The 19,209-nt window shown below is 40.1% G+C and overlaps 1 protein-coding gene across 1 annotated transcript in view; it reads right to left on the bottom strand.

Moving 5' to 3' along the window:
- The window catches only part of cdkl5 (cyclin dependent kinase like 5), an 81,855-nt gene that overhangs the window by 36,750 nt on the left and 25,896 nt on the right, over nt 1-19,209 (bottom strand). The window contains exons 3-7 of the mRNA XM_085805190.1: nt 10,085-10,130; nt 9,828-9,964; nt 7,587-7,707; nt 5,221-5,280; nt 4,200-4,290 (exon numbers count right to left, since the gene is read on the bottom strand). Coding sequence (XP_085661316.1) covers nt 4,200-4,290; nt 5,221-5,280; nt 7,587-7,707; nt 9,828-9,964; nt 10,085-10,130 — 455 coding nt within the window. The remainder of the gene's footprint in view (nt 1-4,199; nt 4,291-5,220; nt 5,281-7,586; nt 7,708-9,827; nt 9,965-10,084; nt 10,131-19,209) is intronic.

The following is a 19,209-nucleotide window of genomic DNA, read 5'->3' as shown; positions in this document are numbered from 1 at the left end:
GTTTTTGCAGTGTAATGCTGCATTAGCATCAAAACAAAGTAGGCTAAATAAAAAATGATAATACATACGTAGTCTAAGAAAAAAAAGTAAAAGTTAGGGGGGAGGGGCCCACTTTAGTATTCTTTAAGGGGGCCCAGAATTCCTAGCAACGGCCCTGGACCACGAGGAAGCACAAGAGATGTAAATGAGAATTCAACATGAGGGTGAAAAATGTGAATAAGCAAAAAAATAAAATAAAATACACAAAGTAGTTTGAGGGGACTGAACTCTGGGTTAGAGTTAGAGGAGGATGTTTGATTTAACCCCTTGTGTTTGTTGGCACTGACATTGAAACACTGTTCCCCCCTCTAATTATATTACTGAACATCCCGTGGGTTGTGAACAGTTGGTCAGACGAGAACAAGACATTTTTAGAAGTGGAGATGAAATGGTGAAATATATTTTTACATTACAAGAAAAGAACTGAGCTACAGAGGATGCAGTGTTCTTAAAGGGATAGTTCAACATTTTAGCAAACTGGCCCATTGCCATAATCCCTATAGTCATAGCAGTAGGTTGATCGTTACCTTTAATTGTCGGTGCAAGCTATTTTTAGAATGGCGGAGCAGAGCCGTGAGCTGCTCAGAGCTACGCTACGGAGGCTCATTATGGGATTTCTTGGTTTCCCTCATCAAACTCATTAAATACACAATCCAACAACTCCACAACGCTCTGGTGGACAAGTTGTGAGCTGCACATTCACCACGCTATGAGATAATAACACAACGTTACCACACAGAGTTGTTTTAGAGGGAAATTCATGTAAAACCGCTGATGCACGTTGCCTTCAGGGACAGTTTTTCAGCAAGCAGTCTCTGTATTTCCCTCTAAAACAACTCTGTGTGGTAACGTTGTGTTATTATCTCATAGCATAACTTGTCCACCAGAGCGTTGTGGAGTTGTTGGATTGTGTATTTGATGAGTTTGATGAGGGAAACCAAGAAATCCCATAATGAGCCTCCGTAGCGTAGCTCTGAGCAGCTCACGGCTCTGCTCCACTGTTCTAAAAACACCTTGCACCGACAATCAAAGGTAATAACGAACCTACTGCTATGACTATAGGGATTATGGCAATGGGCCAATTTGCCAAAATGTTGAACTATCCCTTTAAGCTAAATACAGAACTAATGGAGCTGAACACTGGGATGTTCATTTAGCTCCAGAGTTTGACTGTTGATGTTTTAGAGACAGATCGTTTCACAGTGAACCAGTTACGACCAGACACGTTAACTGTGTGCAGCTGTACTCCAGGTGAGGTGATGTATTAAGAAAGGTCTTCTCTCTGTAACCCCCCCCCCTCATGGACCCCTGCAGATCTGTCAAACCCAGTTTAGAAAACTGGCCCCACTTGCTATTTTTATCCTGGTACCTACCTAGCGTGTGTGCGTGTCCTATTTCAGTGTGCAGCACAACAACAGACCAACACTGAGCCAGATCAGTGTTGTTGTTGTTGTTTTATTATCATCATCAATACTGTGACCGTATGAAACAGATCAGACATCGTCGGCCAAGACCTTGACCACCACTCCAGCCTCTTTGGACCCTTTGGCCTGAGCTGTTAGAGCCTGGCTGGCTGCACCATCACCATCTGGGCTCCAACTCCTCCATCTCCTCTGTTTCACTCATTTAGACGACTCAAGTGGAAAATCAACAAAGACCGATCCTGAATGATGAGCTTTACAATGCACTACGGTAACAGCTGTTAATTTATGGAACAAATCGGAGAATGACTTAAAAACATGCAATACCATAATCTTATTTAAAAAAGTACTTAAAAACAGGATGATTAATTTATATAAATTAGAGTAATGAGTGGTGACACGTGCTATAATGCTGCTGCTATTTTTGTTCTGTTTTCTGTATGTTTGATTGTCTTTTTCTTTTCTTTTTTTCCTCTTTTTTTTGAGGAGGAAGGAAGTAGGGGAGGAAGAAAGGAAAGGAGAAGAGGAAGGAAGGGAAAGGAAAGGAAGAGAAATCAAATCAAGCAGCTTCTCTCTTTTCACTCTTTTGTGATTGCTTATTTCTTTTATTAATAAATAACAAATTGTACATTTAAACATTTTTTAAATTACCCAGAGTTGTAACAGGGTAGGCGTAATAAGCTATGCTTCAGCCTTTTCGGTCCAAATTTTCTTTTTCTGTTTACTTATTGTTTACTCTGATTGATGTTATTTTTCTTTATTTACTTTTTTCTTTCTGGTTTGTTACTTTTCTTTTAATGACATGTATTGACCGAAATAAACTAAACTAATCATCATGTCCTGTGGTGTAGAAGTCCCCTCTGTTTGACATCTTAGTTTACGTATTATATTCATAAATACAGCTGAGTTCAATGACATTAAGACACTAAGACACTGAGGTCTGATGTTCACAGCATCTGTATGTCCAGGAGCCCTTTAACTCTAGTTTGCCTTTAAATTGAGACATTTTGCCCTTAAAATCTGAGACAGTGCAAATACATTTTTCATCTCCTTGCACACATGCAACCAGTAAATTTGCTGTTTGTTTTTTTTTAACACTCAAAGAACCTGGAATCTGTCATTACAATCAGGCCAATGTGTGTGAGGTTCGTGAATGAAAAGTAAAAGTGAATACTTCCTGTGCGAGTCCATTTACAGTATGTGCCCCTAAATTTTCTTAAAATGTTAAGTTAGCAGCCACTGTGCTCCTATAGTCTGGAGCCCTGCATTAACTGGCCATTATTCTGCTTTATTTACAATTTCTTTGGCATAAATCAATATTTATTTGCTATCAGTCACTTTCATTCAGTCACAGTGGACTTGGTAGCAGAGTCTCTGGCCTCATGTCGCCTCACACACAAATCACTCTGGTGTAAACCGGAGCAGCTGATCTAGGACAGGTAACTGATGGATGGGTGAGAATAAATACTGAGAATGATTTACAACAGACAACAGAATGAGGATCCTTTCTCACTTACTATCCTACACACACTCAGTACGTTTACATGCAGAGCTTAATCCAGCTAGGCTCAAAATTTGATTTTGGCGTCTAGTCGGACTTCTGTCTTTGTCTCAGTTTACATGCAACTGAGAAAATCTAATAACTGACGGGTCCATCGCCCCCTCATGCGGCGTCACCTGTCGTTTCAGTGGGCTAATACGCCGCCTGTCCTGTTGACTTTTCTGTCACCTCGTAAAAAACTGAATATAAACAACTTAGTAAACTTAATAGTAAATTCTCAACTGCAGTTCCCGACCAGACGCATCAGTCTGGGCTGGATGCGCGCTGAGAATAGGGTACGGGCTAGATGGGAGTAATTCTTACACAATATACCTTTAAATAAATCACTCTTGCTGGTGGCGCTGTGTATGTGTGAAATGCATTGAATCTGCACTGACGTTGGTTTTTTTTCTTTACTTTGCCGGGTTCGGGCGGCTTCTCTGCTCCACTTTGTGCCTTTGTGTCTCTACTCTTGTGGAGCAGCGCACATGCATTGTCCAGCTTCAGTCCGACTAAAGGAATAGTTCACTCAAAATTGAAATTTCACTCCTTATCTACTCCCCCTCATGTGGACTAAGGGCTGGGAGAAGTTTCAGAGTCCTCCGTGGCTTTTCTGAGTTACAGGGGGTCTCGGCGTAGCAGTGCATGTCCATATGACGGTTGCAAATGGATACCAACTGTCTTCGTAACAAAAAGACACACCAAAAAACATCCAAATACCTCCATAGTGCTCGTATGTAATGTCCCTCTTGTATTGAAGCCCCGAAATGCGAAATTGTTCCGAAAAAAATTAAATAAGTCTATATTTCAAGCTTGTTTGTAGCGGAAGCTCCTCTTCCTGGTTCGTCCAAATTTGACAAACTGGGAAGAGGAGCTTCGAGAAGCTTCTGCTACAAAACAAGCTTGAAATATAGACTTATTTCATTTTTTTCGGACAATTTCGCATTTCGGGGCTTCAATACAAGACGGACATTACATAAGAGCAGCATGGAGTTATTTGGATGTTTTTTGGTGTGTCTTTTTGTTACGAAGACAGTTGGTATCCATTTGCAACCGTTATATGGACATGCACTGCTACGGCGAGAAATTTCAATTTTGGGTGAACTATCCCTTTAAGGCAATAATTTTTTTTTTAAAGGTTTTTTCAAGTGTCATGTAAACGTACTGACTCACACACACTCACACACACTCAGACTCACCCCAGCAGCAGCTCAGGCGAGCGGTACCACCTTGTGGCCACGTACTCGGTGTAGTTGGCATCTGTTCCCTCGGACAGGTTACGAGCAAAACCTGAGCCAGAGTAGCATGGAAATGAATCAATCACATGGACCTGCTCAGATCAAATCATCAGACATCCCAGTATCAGTGCAGACACACTCACTCCAGTCCTTCACAAAGCAAGAGGAAACGGGTGATAATTAGTGAGAATAAAGAAAAAGCAGCAACGCTCAAATTATTTGGACAGCTACAGTAACAACATGGTCATCATCCCATGTAACCAGACTCTAATTAGTTATGTCACTGCAGGCGAGCTGAGACTGTGCTTTAGATAACTGGTGCACGCAGAGAGAGAGAGTCCATTTTAAGCATGAAAAATCACAATAAACACAACGCCAGCTCCAACAGTGAATAACAAACAAATCTCACCCCAGCTGACTCAGCAGGGTTGCATTAGCCAATCATGCAGAACTAACTAACCGTGTGATTTAGTAAATATCCATCTAAAATGTAGAATATACACCTGGGAAACTGCAAAAAATGACAAAAGGATGCTGCATCGAACAATTTATTCCTATTTCACAGCGTAAAGAAACAGGTGCCCGGCATTAACTTGGCTTTCTTGAAATGTAACTCTAGCAGATTAACTGTGATAACAATCAGCAGAGTACATTTTATTGTCCTGTTTGGCTGCTTTCCAGTGGCATCTGTCTGATACACGAGCTGACAAATTAATGGTGTGATTTTCTCCCAGTGATCTGAGCCCAAGAAACCAAACCAGCCAGAATGAAATCACAGGTTAAAACTGTTAAAACCGCATAAGATTTGACAGCATTTCAACAAATCTACATAAACAGAAAAAAATGACTAATAAAATCCAATGACTGTGTTAAGCAAATATACTTTCATTTGACAAATGTGTATGGGATTGCATGAGTAAATCTCAACGACTCAATGTGACATTATTTACTGCTGCAAAGGACATAAAAACCAAAGACTCACCAAAGTCACAGAGTTTGAGAACATCCTCAGAGCTGATGAGAAGGTTCTCGGGTTTTATATCTGAAAGAGAAGCACAGACAAAGAGCTGTAAATAATATGAAACATCACATAACAATGCTTCCACTTACTGCTTTTTATTTGGACCTTTATTCTGGTCTATTTAACTGTCATATATAAAAAACAGCAAGCCAGCATGCAAGACTGATGTATCTACTATGTCTTCTGCAAACATATGTCCTTAACTATAATGCAGAAATAATGATGTAAATTTTTGATTGAGAAGGTAGAGGCTTATTAAACCATCACTAAGACTTATCACAAACTGTTATTTGTAAACCTGATGGAATATAAAATAATTATTTAACATTTATCAACCACCTTTTTCAAAAACAGCATTTTTAATCTGCGATTTGTATCTCAGATTTCCCAATTTGTGTCTCATTTACACAGGCCTATTACCATAATTTAGAAGCTACTTTTTTTTCTTACACACAAAAAAACCAACACCAACAAATTCAATTTGTTATATAAACCCTAAAAATGTATCATTTTGATTTACTACATGGTATTAATTTACTCCACCAGAGCATTTTATCTCTTACTTCACAACATGACGCATTAACCTACCTTCAACATTCAGGGAGATGCTAATATATCATGGTAATATATTATAATACTAATGTGCCTCACAATCAGACTGACAACAAAAAACTGTTAAATTACCGCTAATCCTTTTAACGCGTTCGTTGAAAATAAAGGAAAATATGACCAACTTTACCGCTTGCTTTACTTTTGCTGTTGCTAGGCTACATTAGCTGACGTTAGCGCTGCCAACCGCTGTTTACAGTCTGGGCACGAGCCTCTGTCATCGTTGTCTTGACAACAAAATTGGGTCATACAGTAAACGAATGGACGCTACGTCGACCGACGTGATATTGGAAAGAAAGAGAAGCCGAACGGACCGGAGCTTGCTAAATGAAACATAAGGTAAATATCCTGCTTAGCTCTCCTCCTCTGCTGTCCTCTGATCAGAGCGGAGTCCCTAGCAACGGCCCGTTTTACCTAGCAACGGTCTAGCAATCGACTGCTGGAATTCTTTTTCTGTTGTTGTTCTTGTAATTCTACATAGTCAACCTTTAACATGCTAACTTCTGTAGAGAAAAAAAAAAAGTTTAAAAAAGATAAGAAAAACAAAATAAATGTCAAAGGTAGCATTGACATTTGTCTCCACTGTCGTCGGACTCCTTCCGGCGAGTGACGGAACAAAGTTTGATGTCGAACTCGCGACGTTTGTTCCAAGAAGAGTGGTGAGTAAACGGCTGCTAATGCTAATGCTAATGTAAACAAAACATGGAGGAGGGACACAGGTGTCCTCCTGTTCACCTGTCCTCCTGTGTGCAGTGTGTTGGGCAGCAGCTCAGGAGGTAGAGCGGGTCAATAATCAGAGGGTTGGCGGGTCGAATCCCGCTCTCTCTCAGTCTCTGTCGTAGTGTCCTTGGGCAAAGCCTGTATGCTATGAATGATCATGGTGGTGGTGGGAGGGGCCGTTTGGCGCATATTGGCAGCCTACACTTTTTTTTTTTGCTTTTACCTCTGTTTTTAGTGTTTGTTTTTATTCTGTTTTATGCTTCTCTCTTTTTTTTTTAATGTTTTGTCTGTATGTAAAGCACATTGAGTTGCCTTGGTATGAAATGCGCTATATAAATAAAAATGCCTTGCCTTGCCTTACCAGCTCACCACCAGTGTGAATGTGACAGAATGAATAATGGTTTCTGGGTATCGGGTATCAGTAGAAAAGTGCTATATAAATGTAAACCATTATCATTACTTTTATAGTTACTACTTACTTTCCCCCCAAGTAACTAATTACCAGGAAAAGTAACGCCGTTATTCCCATCAATCAGTTTACATGCGCAGCTAAGTCGAGCAGCTCGATTTGAGCGTCTCCTCGGTGTTCTGTCCTTGTTCCAGGTTAAATCGAATAATTGACAGTAGGTGGAGATACGTCGTCGTTTCAGCAGGTTAATACGAACCCTCTCCAGGGTCTGTTCTTTTTTCTTTTCTTTTTTTTGCCCGGTTCGGTCCAGCTTCTCTGCTTCACTTTGTGCCGTCTCTACGGTTCTGAAACATGTGTCCAGTTTTAGTCTGATTAAGGTGAATACATGCAGAAGAAAAAACGGTTTCCAATCATATTATCTGGGTGTTTTAGTCTGATTTGGAGACGTCCGGTATTAGTCGGACTAACGTGTTCACATGCACTTCAGTTGTCCAGTTATAGCTGGATTAAGAACAATAATTAGTTTTTTGCGTATATTAAATGCCTGTATGAGGAGTAACTCCAGTGACAGACTAAAGTGACTCCTCACCTCGGTGAACTATCTCATTCTTGTGGCACCAGTTGATGGCCTTGATGAGCTGGTAGATGTAGCTGCGGACCTTATCCGGCGGTGCTCCGTTGGGCAGCTCCTCCAGCAGCTCCAGCATGTTCTGGAAAAACCATCAACACATCATCATCATCATCATCATCATCATCATCATCATCATCATCATCATCATCATCATCATCATCATCATCCCTGTAGTAAAGGAGCTTTAACTGCCCGGTACAGCCAGCGTGTGCTAATGTTGTCAACCTCCTGCACTGCAAAAATCTTTCCAAGAATATTTGTCTTATTTCTTGTCAAAATGTCTCAATTTTAGTCAAAACTAACCTCTTTCCACTTAAAATAAGACTCATCACCTGAAAATGAACTTGTTTTTAGATCATTTTCACTTGTTTCAAACTCATTTTCAATTGAAGTAAGTAGAAAAATCTGAAAGCAGGTTTTTTGTGCTTGTAATAAGAAAGAAAAACTTGCTCCACTGTCAGATTTTTCTACTTATTTCAAGTGAAAATATACTTGAAAAAAGTAAAAAGTGTCTAAAAAAAGCTACTTTTTAATGTGATGAGTCTTATTTTAAGTGGAAAGAGATTAGTTTTGACTAGAAATAAGACAAATATTCTTGGTAAGATTTAGAGTTTTTGCAGTGTGTCAAGTATTCCTCCCTCACTTTGGGGATTCCTCCCCGGTTTTAGTGTTATTTATTTATTTATTAATTAATTAATTAATTAATTAATTCTTACCCTTACAGAGTATAGTGAGCGCTAAATGGCTGTAGTACAATATGAGAATAAAACCTGTCATGTAATAAACACTTGGCTGGAAACCCTGGCAACACAGTGGGGAATACCATTATTCACCAACAGCATAGTTCATATGTTGCCATGGTGATGCTTTTTTTTTAATACACTTAGCAGACTGAAACTTACAGCAGCCTGTAGCTACACATACTATACAGTGGCAAGGGAAAGTCTGTGAACCCTTTCAATCTCCTTGTTTCCTGCATTAATTGCTTTGCTTTCCATTGCAGGCCTGAAGTTTGCCGCTCCACAACAATAATGGGAAAATGTTTTGTGGACTGATGCAACTAAGATTTCATTTTTTAAATTTAATTTTTATTTATTTTAAATTTTTTGGTAGTTTCTGTACATATGGTGTATAAATGGCTCGGCATATCAGCATGTAAACATCATGTTGGAGGTGAAGTACGGTGGAGGAAACATCATGGTTTGGGGCTTTGCTCCCCACAGTTTGATGACTTCCAGAGTTTCTCTTCTAGATCAGTGGTTCTCAAAAAAATTTTTTTACATCAAGGACCCTAAATTGACACAGATTAGACCACGGACCCCCATTGGACAAAATTTTGACACAAACACCAAAAATACACAAATAGCCTATTTGTTCTGAGACTGAAGAACGTTACTTTTTTAGTCAATGTACGTATGTTCAAATTAGGGCCGGTATCGTGAATTTTTCGGGAATATTGTAGAGAAATATCTGGAAAAAACTAGTACCATTTCTCCAAAAACGTTTTAAACATTTCAGGAAAAAAAATCTCAAAAAAAAAAAAAAAGTTACAAATTTTGGTAAAATTTCTAAAAAAAACAACAACCTAGAAGTGGTAAACATTTCTCAAAAAAGTAAAAAAAAATTCTAGAAAAAAAAAGTTTACCCAAAATACCCACATTTCTAGAAAAAAGTGGTAAAATTTCAGAGCAGCTTCAAAAGAAGAAACTCCACCTAGGGAGCGGTCCAGTCAGAGCCCAGACCTGCATCCAATAGGGATGCTATGGAGTGACCTCAGAGAGCCGCTCACACCAGACATCCCATAATAACATGGCTGAGCTGAAGCAGTTCTGTGAGGACCAACGGTCCAGAATTCATCCTGAGTGTTGATCAGTTCTGACCTGCAGCTATAGGAAAGTATTAAATCCAAGGGTTCACTTACTTCTCCCACCTGCTCTGTGGATGTTTAATGGATATTTATTCGATAAAGACATGACATATTATAATTGTTTGTGTGGTATTAGGTTAAGCACATTGTATTTGTTTATACTTGTAACTTAGATGTAGATCGGATCACATTAAATTACCAATTAATGCAGAAAACTAAGAAATCCCAAAGTGCTCACATACTCTTTCTTGCCACTGTAGTTTACACACATACGTAGCATGTACACATAGTGAAATAACAGTGAGTGTGTGTTTCGTTCAGCTGAGTCTGACCCTCTCCACATATTCAAAGACGAGGTAGAGTTTCCCCCTCCGTCGAAAAGCCTCTTTCAGTTCCACGATGTTGTCCTGCTTCAGCGTCCGGAGCATCTTCAGCTCCCGGAGCGTCGTCTCCTTGACCTCCTCATTTTCTGCTCGAGGATGAAAGAAAACAGCGATGATGATGCAGCTGTTTGTCCCTAAACCCCCCCTCCCCCCTCCCTCCTCCTCTATCTCCTCTATCTCCCTCCCTCCCTCACGCCTTCACTCACCTTCGCTGTCTTTGAACTTCTTAATGGCCACCAGCTCATTGGTTTCCTGTGAAGACATGATGAGGACGTGAGCTGTGTTATTATGACAGAAGAAAGCAGCATATTATAGATTTAAAATACTTTTATTGTCATTTCCATGCATGAACAACCATGGACGAAGCCGATTCAGACCGAAGTTACAGGAATGACGTCATTTTTTCCCTGTTTTTTTTTTTTTTTTTTTTGCCAAGTCCGGGCGGGTTCGGGCTTCAACACCTGCACTGCAAAAACTCAAATACCTTACCAAGAATATTTGTCTTATTTCTAGTCAAAATCTCATTATACTTTCAATAAAACTCATCACATAAAAAGTAGCTTGTTTTTAGACACTTTTTACTTCTTTCAAGCAAATTTTCACTTGAAATAAGTAGAAAAATCTGATAGTGGATCAAGTTTTTCTTCCTTATTACAAGCACAAAAAACTTGTTTTCACTGGCAGATTTTTCTACTTATTTCAAGTGAAAATTTGTTTGAAACAAGTGAAAATGATCTAAAACAAATTAATGTTTAGGTGATGAGTCTTATTTTAAGTGGAAAGAGATTAGTTTTGACTAGAAATGAGACATTTTGACAAGAAATAAGACAAAAATTCTTGGAAAGATTTTGAGTTTTTACAGTGTGATTTTCATTTTCAGGCTCGTTGAGAACTGCAAACCTCACACACAACAGTACCAATGCATGCCAGGGCCAATACCAAAGTACACATAGGTGCGAGTAAAACAATGGCATCGGCAGTTTTCTAAAAAAAAAAACAGATAGATAAAAAGACACAGGGAACATCAAGACTGGAGCAGAAGTAAAAAAAAATTAAAAAAAAATAAAAAAATTCAACCTTTCGTTTTGGAACGAAAGGTGAAAAGGAGAAATAAAAAAGAAGCGCTGAGGATATTTAAATTGATTCCCAGCCCACTCTTACCATAAAAAAAAAAAAAAAAAGTGTGTCCAAGTTGCTGGCAGTGCCAACACAGGAGCAATGACAGTGAACTCATTTCAATTATTTCACCACAGGGCACACACGCACACACACACACACACACACACACACACACACACTCGCACACACACACACACACACACACACACACACACACACACACACACACACACACACACACACACACAATAAAACAGCTCATCCTTGGCATAGCTGATAAGCATCAGGATGCTGGTTGACCTTGAAGGATTTTACAAGCCGATGTCGTTGCACATTCAGAGATTTACCATCGGTTTGTTTCCACGGCTGTGCTGCGACTGGAATACATTCGTTTTCAACATTATAGATAAAATAAAACAATAAAACAGTAGGTTTTGTGTTTGATCATGTCCTACGGTACCGTCGTTTTGCGTAGACTAAAGCAAATTTATGAGAAACTTTAGATCTTTTAAATGTGATGTTGCTGCAGTTTTTCAAACAGACCAAGATGGCTGTTATTATTTCACACATCTCTATCCAGCCTTTTTCTTTCTTTCTTTCAATCAGGCTTATTGATTTTTTTTTTCTACTAACATCGTCCATGCTAGAATACATAAAGAAATACCAGATACCAGGCTGTATACCCCATTATCTTTCTTTAAAAAAGCTAGATATATTTTGGTGTTTGAAGGTGTACGTTATTACTGCATTGGACCTCAGCAAATGTGAAAAATTCTCAAAATGAAATAAAACCATCTGATTGGACTGAGCTCCACTTGTTTATAGATGATGGGAATCATCATTTTCATGCCTTGCTGCTGATGCTGTGACTAGTGATTTATATGGAGCAGCTCAGTCAAACACTTTGATGTTGTGGATTTTTGACTAGAAATTGGAGGGATGAAGTGAATCTGGGTTAAAGGAAGATTTACTGTGTTTATAGTTTTTAATGAACAGTGCAAAGCTTGGAACAGGAACAACAGCGATTCCATGCATGTTTCTAATATATAGTGAGAGAGATTTCCATGTCTTTTCTGATCATAAAGTAGGTCTCTGTGTTATGTAAAGTTTCAAAAACATCAAAGTGCTCAATCCTCAGAGAAATGCACACAGTTTTCCTTCAGAAATTCTGCCTTCAAATGAGCAATCATATATATACTGTATGTATCAGCTGTATAATAGTGGCTTTGTGCAGTTGTGCTCCTCTGAACACCTCTCTAAACGGGTCATCAGCTGGGGACATCGATGTTTTGCTCCTTTAAAGCCCCAGTGTGTAACTTATTTGGCTTTTTATGATCAAAAATCAAACCTGTCTTTCATAAATCTGTATTTGACTGAAGGTGAATCACAGCTGCATCCAAAGTAAAGCTTTCTGGTTCCTTAGAATGAGTTGTTACAAGTCGTTACAAATACATAAGTGGGCGACGCACCGAACCGAGGCGGCCATGTTGCATCGTGACCGTAGGTAACCACGGAAACGGCCTGTTAAAACTGTCACCACTGTGTAGTGTGAGGAAGGACGGAGGCACCGGTGTTGCATTCAGGTGCAGTCAGGCAGACGGCCGTCGGCAAACCAACCGGATGTCATTTTACTCCACCAGAGAAAGACGGTAAAACAATACCACATCACCATGACAACATGTTGTCAGACCTGTATTGTTTTGCCTCGTGCTGGCGGACCACTTGTTTATCCTGTTACATGCAGCGTCTGTTGTCTGTCTGACGTCTGCCCCATTTCACCTGAATGCAACATCAAGAATATAATTACATTACAAATCTTTACACTAAATATTTTAAGTATCTACTATTCATATGTAACCAGTTATTAATCCTCCAGGGGAAGTGTTTTAAATATTCAAATCATTGTCATCTATACCAAATGTTTAAGTTTATTTTAATTGTTTGTTTTTTTTATCACAAATGAGACGCTAACATTTAAATTTCTACCATGTTACGTTAAAGGTAAATGGACCAGTATTTCTTACATTTACCTTAACTTTTGTGCACATCTGCCTCCGTGTTTCCAAAATAATCTTTTTTGGAAAGTGACGGTATTTAAGAATCTTTACGATTAATTAATTGTGGCGTTTAATACCGTGATTAATTGTGAAAACAAGTAATTGTGACATCCCTGGTTCAGATATGCAACCGCACCGCTAGATGGGGGCAATTCCTACATATTATACCTTTAACACCAGTACATCTCCCGGTGACGGAGCATTTTAGTCCAAATTCTGTTAAAGTTTGTTGGATCAGATTAGTGCAGATTCTTATGTTATCTCCAAATAACCCTAACCCTAACTGGATAAGGGTAAAATATGGGACCTTTAATAGCAGAATTATTTATTATTAATTATTTTTATTCCTTTGTGTTTATGTTTCTGCTGGAGTAGCCACCATTTAGATAGATAGATAGATCGATAGATAGATCGATAGATAGATAGATAGATAGATAGATAGATAGATAGATAGATAGATAGATAGATAGATAGATAGATAGATAGATAGATAGATAGATAGATAGATAGATAGATAGAAACCTTATTGATCCCTTGGAGAAATCCCTTCAGGAAATTTTGGTCCTAGTTCTATTTTCTTTGTGAGCTAAAGGTGTCAGATAGACGTTGCAGAGGCAGTAAACCTACTATTTTCCTGCAAGTTGTGATTTCTTATTTATGATAATGTGCATCCATCTCTGTCTAGTGCATCTTAACAAAAAGGAAGACTTGTAAAGACGGAGACTGGGCCGAGATGAGGCAGTGGAGGTCTGACTCAGAGGTAAAGGACTCATACAGGAGAAAGGAGGAGTATAGGTTGTGACTGAGGCAGCATCACAGAGTTATGGGATGGCATGAAGACCATCGAAGGCAGCAGAGAGAGAGAGGAGCAGCAGATGGGGGAGATGCTGTGAGAGGAAGCCATGCAGTCCAATCTCTGTTACTACAGTTTCACCAGCCCAGGTAGCTACTGTAGCCACGCTCTGCCCACTCAGCAGCACCCACACACACACACACACACACACACACACCCCACCTCCACACTGCCCATCACACGGTCCACCAGCTGCAGATGTTCAGGACTGTCATCATGGACCGTGCAGCCCCCCATCATCCCCATCATCCCCACCATCAGTGAAGATGTTATAGTCTACTTGTCAACAATGAGTACCCGGAAATGTTGAGTACCCCAAAGTTTTATGTTAGAAATAGATAGTATGGGTCCCCAGTATTCAGAAACTGCCAGATGCTAACTTATATATATTGGACAATTAGCATAATTGACATAATTAGCATAAATTAGCATAACCGCCTATATGGGCAATATTTCAACAAAATTGACTTGGCTGATCTGGGCAATATTGGAGTGGTTTTAGGGGTTATTGATGATGCTGAATCCATTTCCGACATTTTCAAAATTCAAAATGGCTGTCTAAACCGGAAGTGACCAGATTTTAACTGCCAGTGGGCTGATTTTGATGGATTTTAAGCCAAATCTTAAGTTTTAGAGGATGCTGGTTGGACATATAACTCATGTATTTGAAGTAATATATAGTATGGGTCCCCAGCATTCAGAAACTGCCGGATGCTAACTTGTATATAGTGAACAATTAGCATAATTGACATAATTAGCATACATTAGCATAATTGCTATGGGAAATATTTCAACAACTGCTTGGCTGATCTGGGCAATATTAGTGTGGTTTTAGGGGTTATTGATGATCATCAAGCATCAGCATCATCAATAACCCCTAAAACCACTCCAATATTGCCCAGATCAGCCAAGTCAATTTTGTTGAAATATGGCCCATATAGGCAATTATGCTAATTTATGCTAATTATGTCTGTTATGCTAATTGCCCAATATATATAAGTTAGCATCCGACAGTTTCTGAATACTGGGGACCCATACTATATATTTCTAACATAAGACTTTGGGGTACTCAACATTTCCGGGTTCACAATGGGGCCCTATGGGCTGGCAAGTAGACTATTTCCAGAAAGGAAATGAATCCCCAGGGCTTCGTCCTGTTCTCGGCCCCGTTGGCTCGTTTTCATCCTGAGCCGTCGGCCAGAGTCTCAATGTGTCTCAATTCAAATACTTCCATACTTACACTCACTAGTTTGAGTGTGTAAGTGCGTTCACACTGACAAGTAGCCTATGGCAAAATGCAGTGAAGTACCCGGATGGTTTCACTCATACCGGTCAAAAAGTTGAGTATGGAACGAGGGACTCTTCCCACCCTCAGTGACCGCCGTCTGGTGGCCCACACACGCAAAAAGTACAAGTAAGGCGTTGATTATTTCTAACAAAACTAGCCGATAAGACGTGTTGACAGGCGACAGTAGCGTCCAAAGAAGAAGACGTTGGCAACAGTTGCAATTGTTAGTTCTGGTAAATTCACAATGACAGTAGGCAAGGCAAGGCAATTTTATTTGTATAGCCCGTTTTTACAAACAGTTTGTCTCAAAGGGCTTCACATGGCATCACAACAACATCCTCTGTCCTTAGACCCTCTGACTCAGACTGGTTCATGAAGGGAGGACAGACAGGCCGGTCAGGATTCGATTTGAGACAACACAAACTGTCAAAATGTCTCACTCTCACAGAAGTGAGTACGTAGTGTAGATGTTATGTTATGTTTATTTATTTGATATGGACATCACAAATACATTAAGACTGTTCCAGTGGACAGACCAGATGCTTTGCTTGAGTGTGTTTAGCACAAGTGCTAATTTTCAACACCAGTCCATAGGCGGCTAATCTAAAAATACAGAACATATTATCAACAGTATGAGATGAAACCAAGTGCATGACACTACATCATGACAGATAGTAAACTACATGACAGTGAATCCTTACGGAAGGAAAGAAAACATCCCAGTTGGTTGGATGACTTGAGGCCAGTTCAGCCCTGATGTGACACATTATGAAGAAGACCCCAGCACCTTCAACGCCGCCCGGCCGCTCCAACTGAGAGACAAGCTGACGGAGACAAGCTAACAGCCCTGGGCTCTGCCACATGCAGAAATACTCAGATGTTGGTATGACTGTGGGCTGGACTGGGGACAGACAGGGGGTCAAGTACCAGAGGATGGTGAAAGTCAAACTATCTGCAGCTGAACTCCTCCAAGACCAATTTCAACAACGAAGCCAGTGAGAAATCAATCCATGGAGCGGTGGATAAGGTTATTTATCATCTACCATGTTACCATGTGTATATTTGTGTAGTCTTATCTGCACTGCAAAAACTCAAATGTCCTACCAAGAATATTTGTCTTATTTCTAGTCAAAATGCCATTTCTTGTCAAAACAAATCTCATTCTACTTAAAATAAGACTCATCACATTAAAAAGCACCTTGTTTTTAGACACTTTTTACTTCTTTCAAGCAGATTTTTACTTGAAATAAGTAGAAAAAATCTGATAGTGGAGCAAGTTTTTCTTTCTTATTACGAGCACAAAAAACTTGCTTTCATTGGCAGATTTTTCTACTTATTTCAAGTGAAAATTTGTTTGAAACAAGTGAAAATGATCTAAAAACAAGTTCATTTTTAGGTGATGAGTCTTATTTTAAGTGGAAAGAGATTAGTTTAGACTAGAAATGAGACAAATATTCTTGGAAAGATTTTGAGTTTTTGCAGTGTCATCAACAAGAGATTACGGGTTAGCGCGTTACGTTTGTGTGGCGGTGTCGCCATGGAGACGAGAGCTGGGACACCGGGTCGGAGGCTCTGATCCTACAAGGTTGGTTTTCAGCCGAAGGACGCTCCATTCTCCCTGGAACTAGTTACAAGGCACTGATTCAACCAGAACTAGAGACAAGGGACACATGGTTCCTTCTTATATTGTGCTTTTGTTTTGTTAATGTTAATGTTAATGTTTAGGGGTCGAGGGTATCCGTCAGGTCAGCGAATAGATGCCTGAGTTTCCCCTCAGCATTAATACATTCATTTATCTGCCACCATGACATCATGTGCCCCTCCTCCTGTCTAGATGTGAACCCGTAGACTCGGTGTTGGTGCTGCAGCCTGAGGCCTGAGTGGGTGAGGATGTGAGGACAGCGGTCGGTCCAGAGGGGATGACAACATGAAGGCCAGTCTCTCATGTCCTTCTATCCTCCTTTTGTTTACACAGAGAGAAAACAGAGGAAGCCTCAGTGTCAAGGAGCCGCTCGTCACCACCACCACCGCCGCCGCCGCTCTCAGAGTCACACAAGACGATTGTTTGACTCCACACACACTTGTTTCACTTAAGACAGCGTGGATTTACAGCTTTCAGCACACAATCCTAAATGCACAGTTTTAGGCCCTAGTGTTTACACCACAACGCTCGCGGATGAAAACTGAAAAATATTTAATCGGATGTGCCTTTCGTTTAGACCGGGGGTCTTCAACGTTTCTCAGGCTAAGGACCCCCAAACTACTGGAGAGATGGAGCAGGGACCCCTGCTAAATATATACTTACATTTTTTTATTATATTAAACTGGGCCTAGTATCCCTTTAATTCAGTACCAAGCTATTCAAATAATACACTGGTATAGTCTTCATGTATTAAATTATTTTAAAGGTACGATGGCCATTCATTCAGTCATTTATAAACACACTTTGTTATATCAACTATGTCTGTTAATTGCATGATAATCATGCATACAAGCTATTTAAATTGACATTTTTATTTTAAGCATAAATGTGGAAATACAAGATAGTATAATCAACCAAATAGTTCATGACCCCCTTGCAGTACCTCTGCGGACCCCCTAGGGGGTCACGGACCCCCTGTTGAAGACCTCTGGTTTAGACGGCGACAGCGTCACCGTATGCACACGGATTTCCTCCCCAAAAACGCTTGTCTAAATGTGGAATAAAAAGTGAGAATGCAACAACGCCACTTTTTGCATTTTCTGTTCAGATTGTTTCCGAGTAAACGTAGCCTTAGAGGGATAGTTCACCCAAAATTCAAATTTCACTACATTATCTCCTCCCCCTCATGTGGACTAAGGGCTGGGAGAAGTTTCAGAGTCCTCCGTGGCTTCTCTGAGTTACAGGGGGTCTCGGCGTAGCAGTGCATGTCCATATAACGGTTGAGAACGGAGCTCACTTTTCTTCGTCCAAAAAGACACACCAAAAAACATCCAGATACCTCCATGCTGCTCGTCTGTAATGTCCCTCTTGTATTGACGCCCCGACATGAGAAATTGTTCAGAAAAAAATTAAATAAGTCTATGTTTCAAGCTTGTTTGTAGCGGAAGCTCCCAGTGTTGCTCTTCCTGGTCCGTCCAAATCTCGCGTTCACGGCTCTGCAAATCGCGCGAGCTTAAAACATATACTTAATAAAAAATTTTCGGAACAATTTCTCATGTCAGGGCTTCAATACAAGACGGACATTACATACGAGCAGCATGGAGGTATTTGGATGTTTTTTGGTGTGTCTTTTTGTTACGAAGACAGTTGGTATCCATTTGCAACCGTTATTTAAATTTAAATTTGAATTTTGGGTGAACTATCCCTTCCCTAATTTCCAGCGATGGATCCGAATAACAAACTGTGATTACCAGGCAACATAAATAACACACACACACCAGGACCGATGTTCGCACCTTGCAATGTGCTGATGCTGCTTGTGCTCATGTGTGGTCGGTGGCTCTGACCCCCACTGGTTTACCTTTTGAGCCACTCTGTCTTCAGTCAGCAGTACAACACCTAAAAATAGCGTCAGCCTTTCTAATTTTCTGCTGATGTGATGTGAAGAGCAGGTCCTGATTGTCACGTCGCACAAAAGAGTAAAGCTCAAATCTTTCACTTCTTCTTCCCACAGAAGCTTCAGTCATAAACAGCGTGAATGAACCTCCATATTCTGACTGAGCCACAGCAGCAGCAGCGGTGGTGATGCTGCTGCAGGTTTGTTTTTGTCACCAATTATTTCTCATCGGGCCCCATGGGAGCCGGCACAGGGTGGAATATATATTTTTTTCTTCCATGGTTCATGTATTTCTATAGATGAATATAGTTTTCACCCTTTGTTTTACTCATGGTCCCATTTTTCACCCAATCCCACCTTCAAAACCACTTGTTCTGACTATTAACCCTCCTGTTGTCCTTGTGGGTCAAATTGACCCAATCTGTTCACTTCCTCCATCCTTCCTTCCTTCCTTCCTTTCTCCTTTCCTTCTTTC

Source organism: Trachurus japonicus, chromosome 3 (genome assembly GCF_045865225.1).
Source record: "Trachurus japonicus isolate A0001 chromosome 3, Traja_1.0".
Classification (NCBI taxonomy): Eukaryota; Metazoa; Chordata; class Actinopteri; order Carangiformes; family Carangidae; genus Trachurus; species Trachurus japonicus.
Note: the sequence above shows the minus strand (reverse complement) of the source record. Positions and strands in the feature narration are given on the sequence as shown.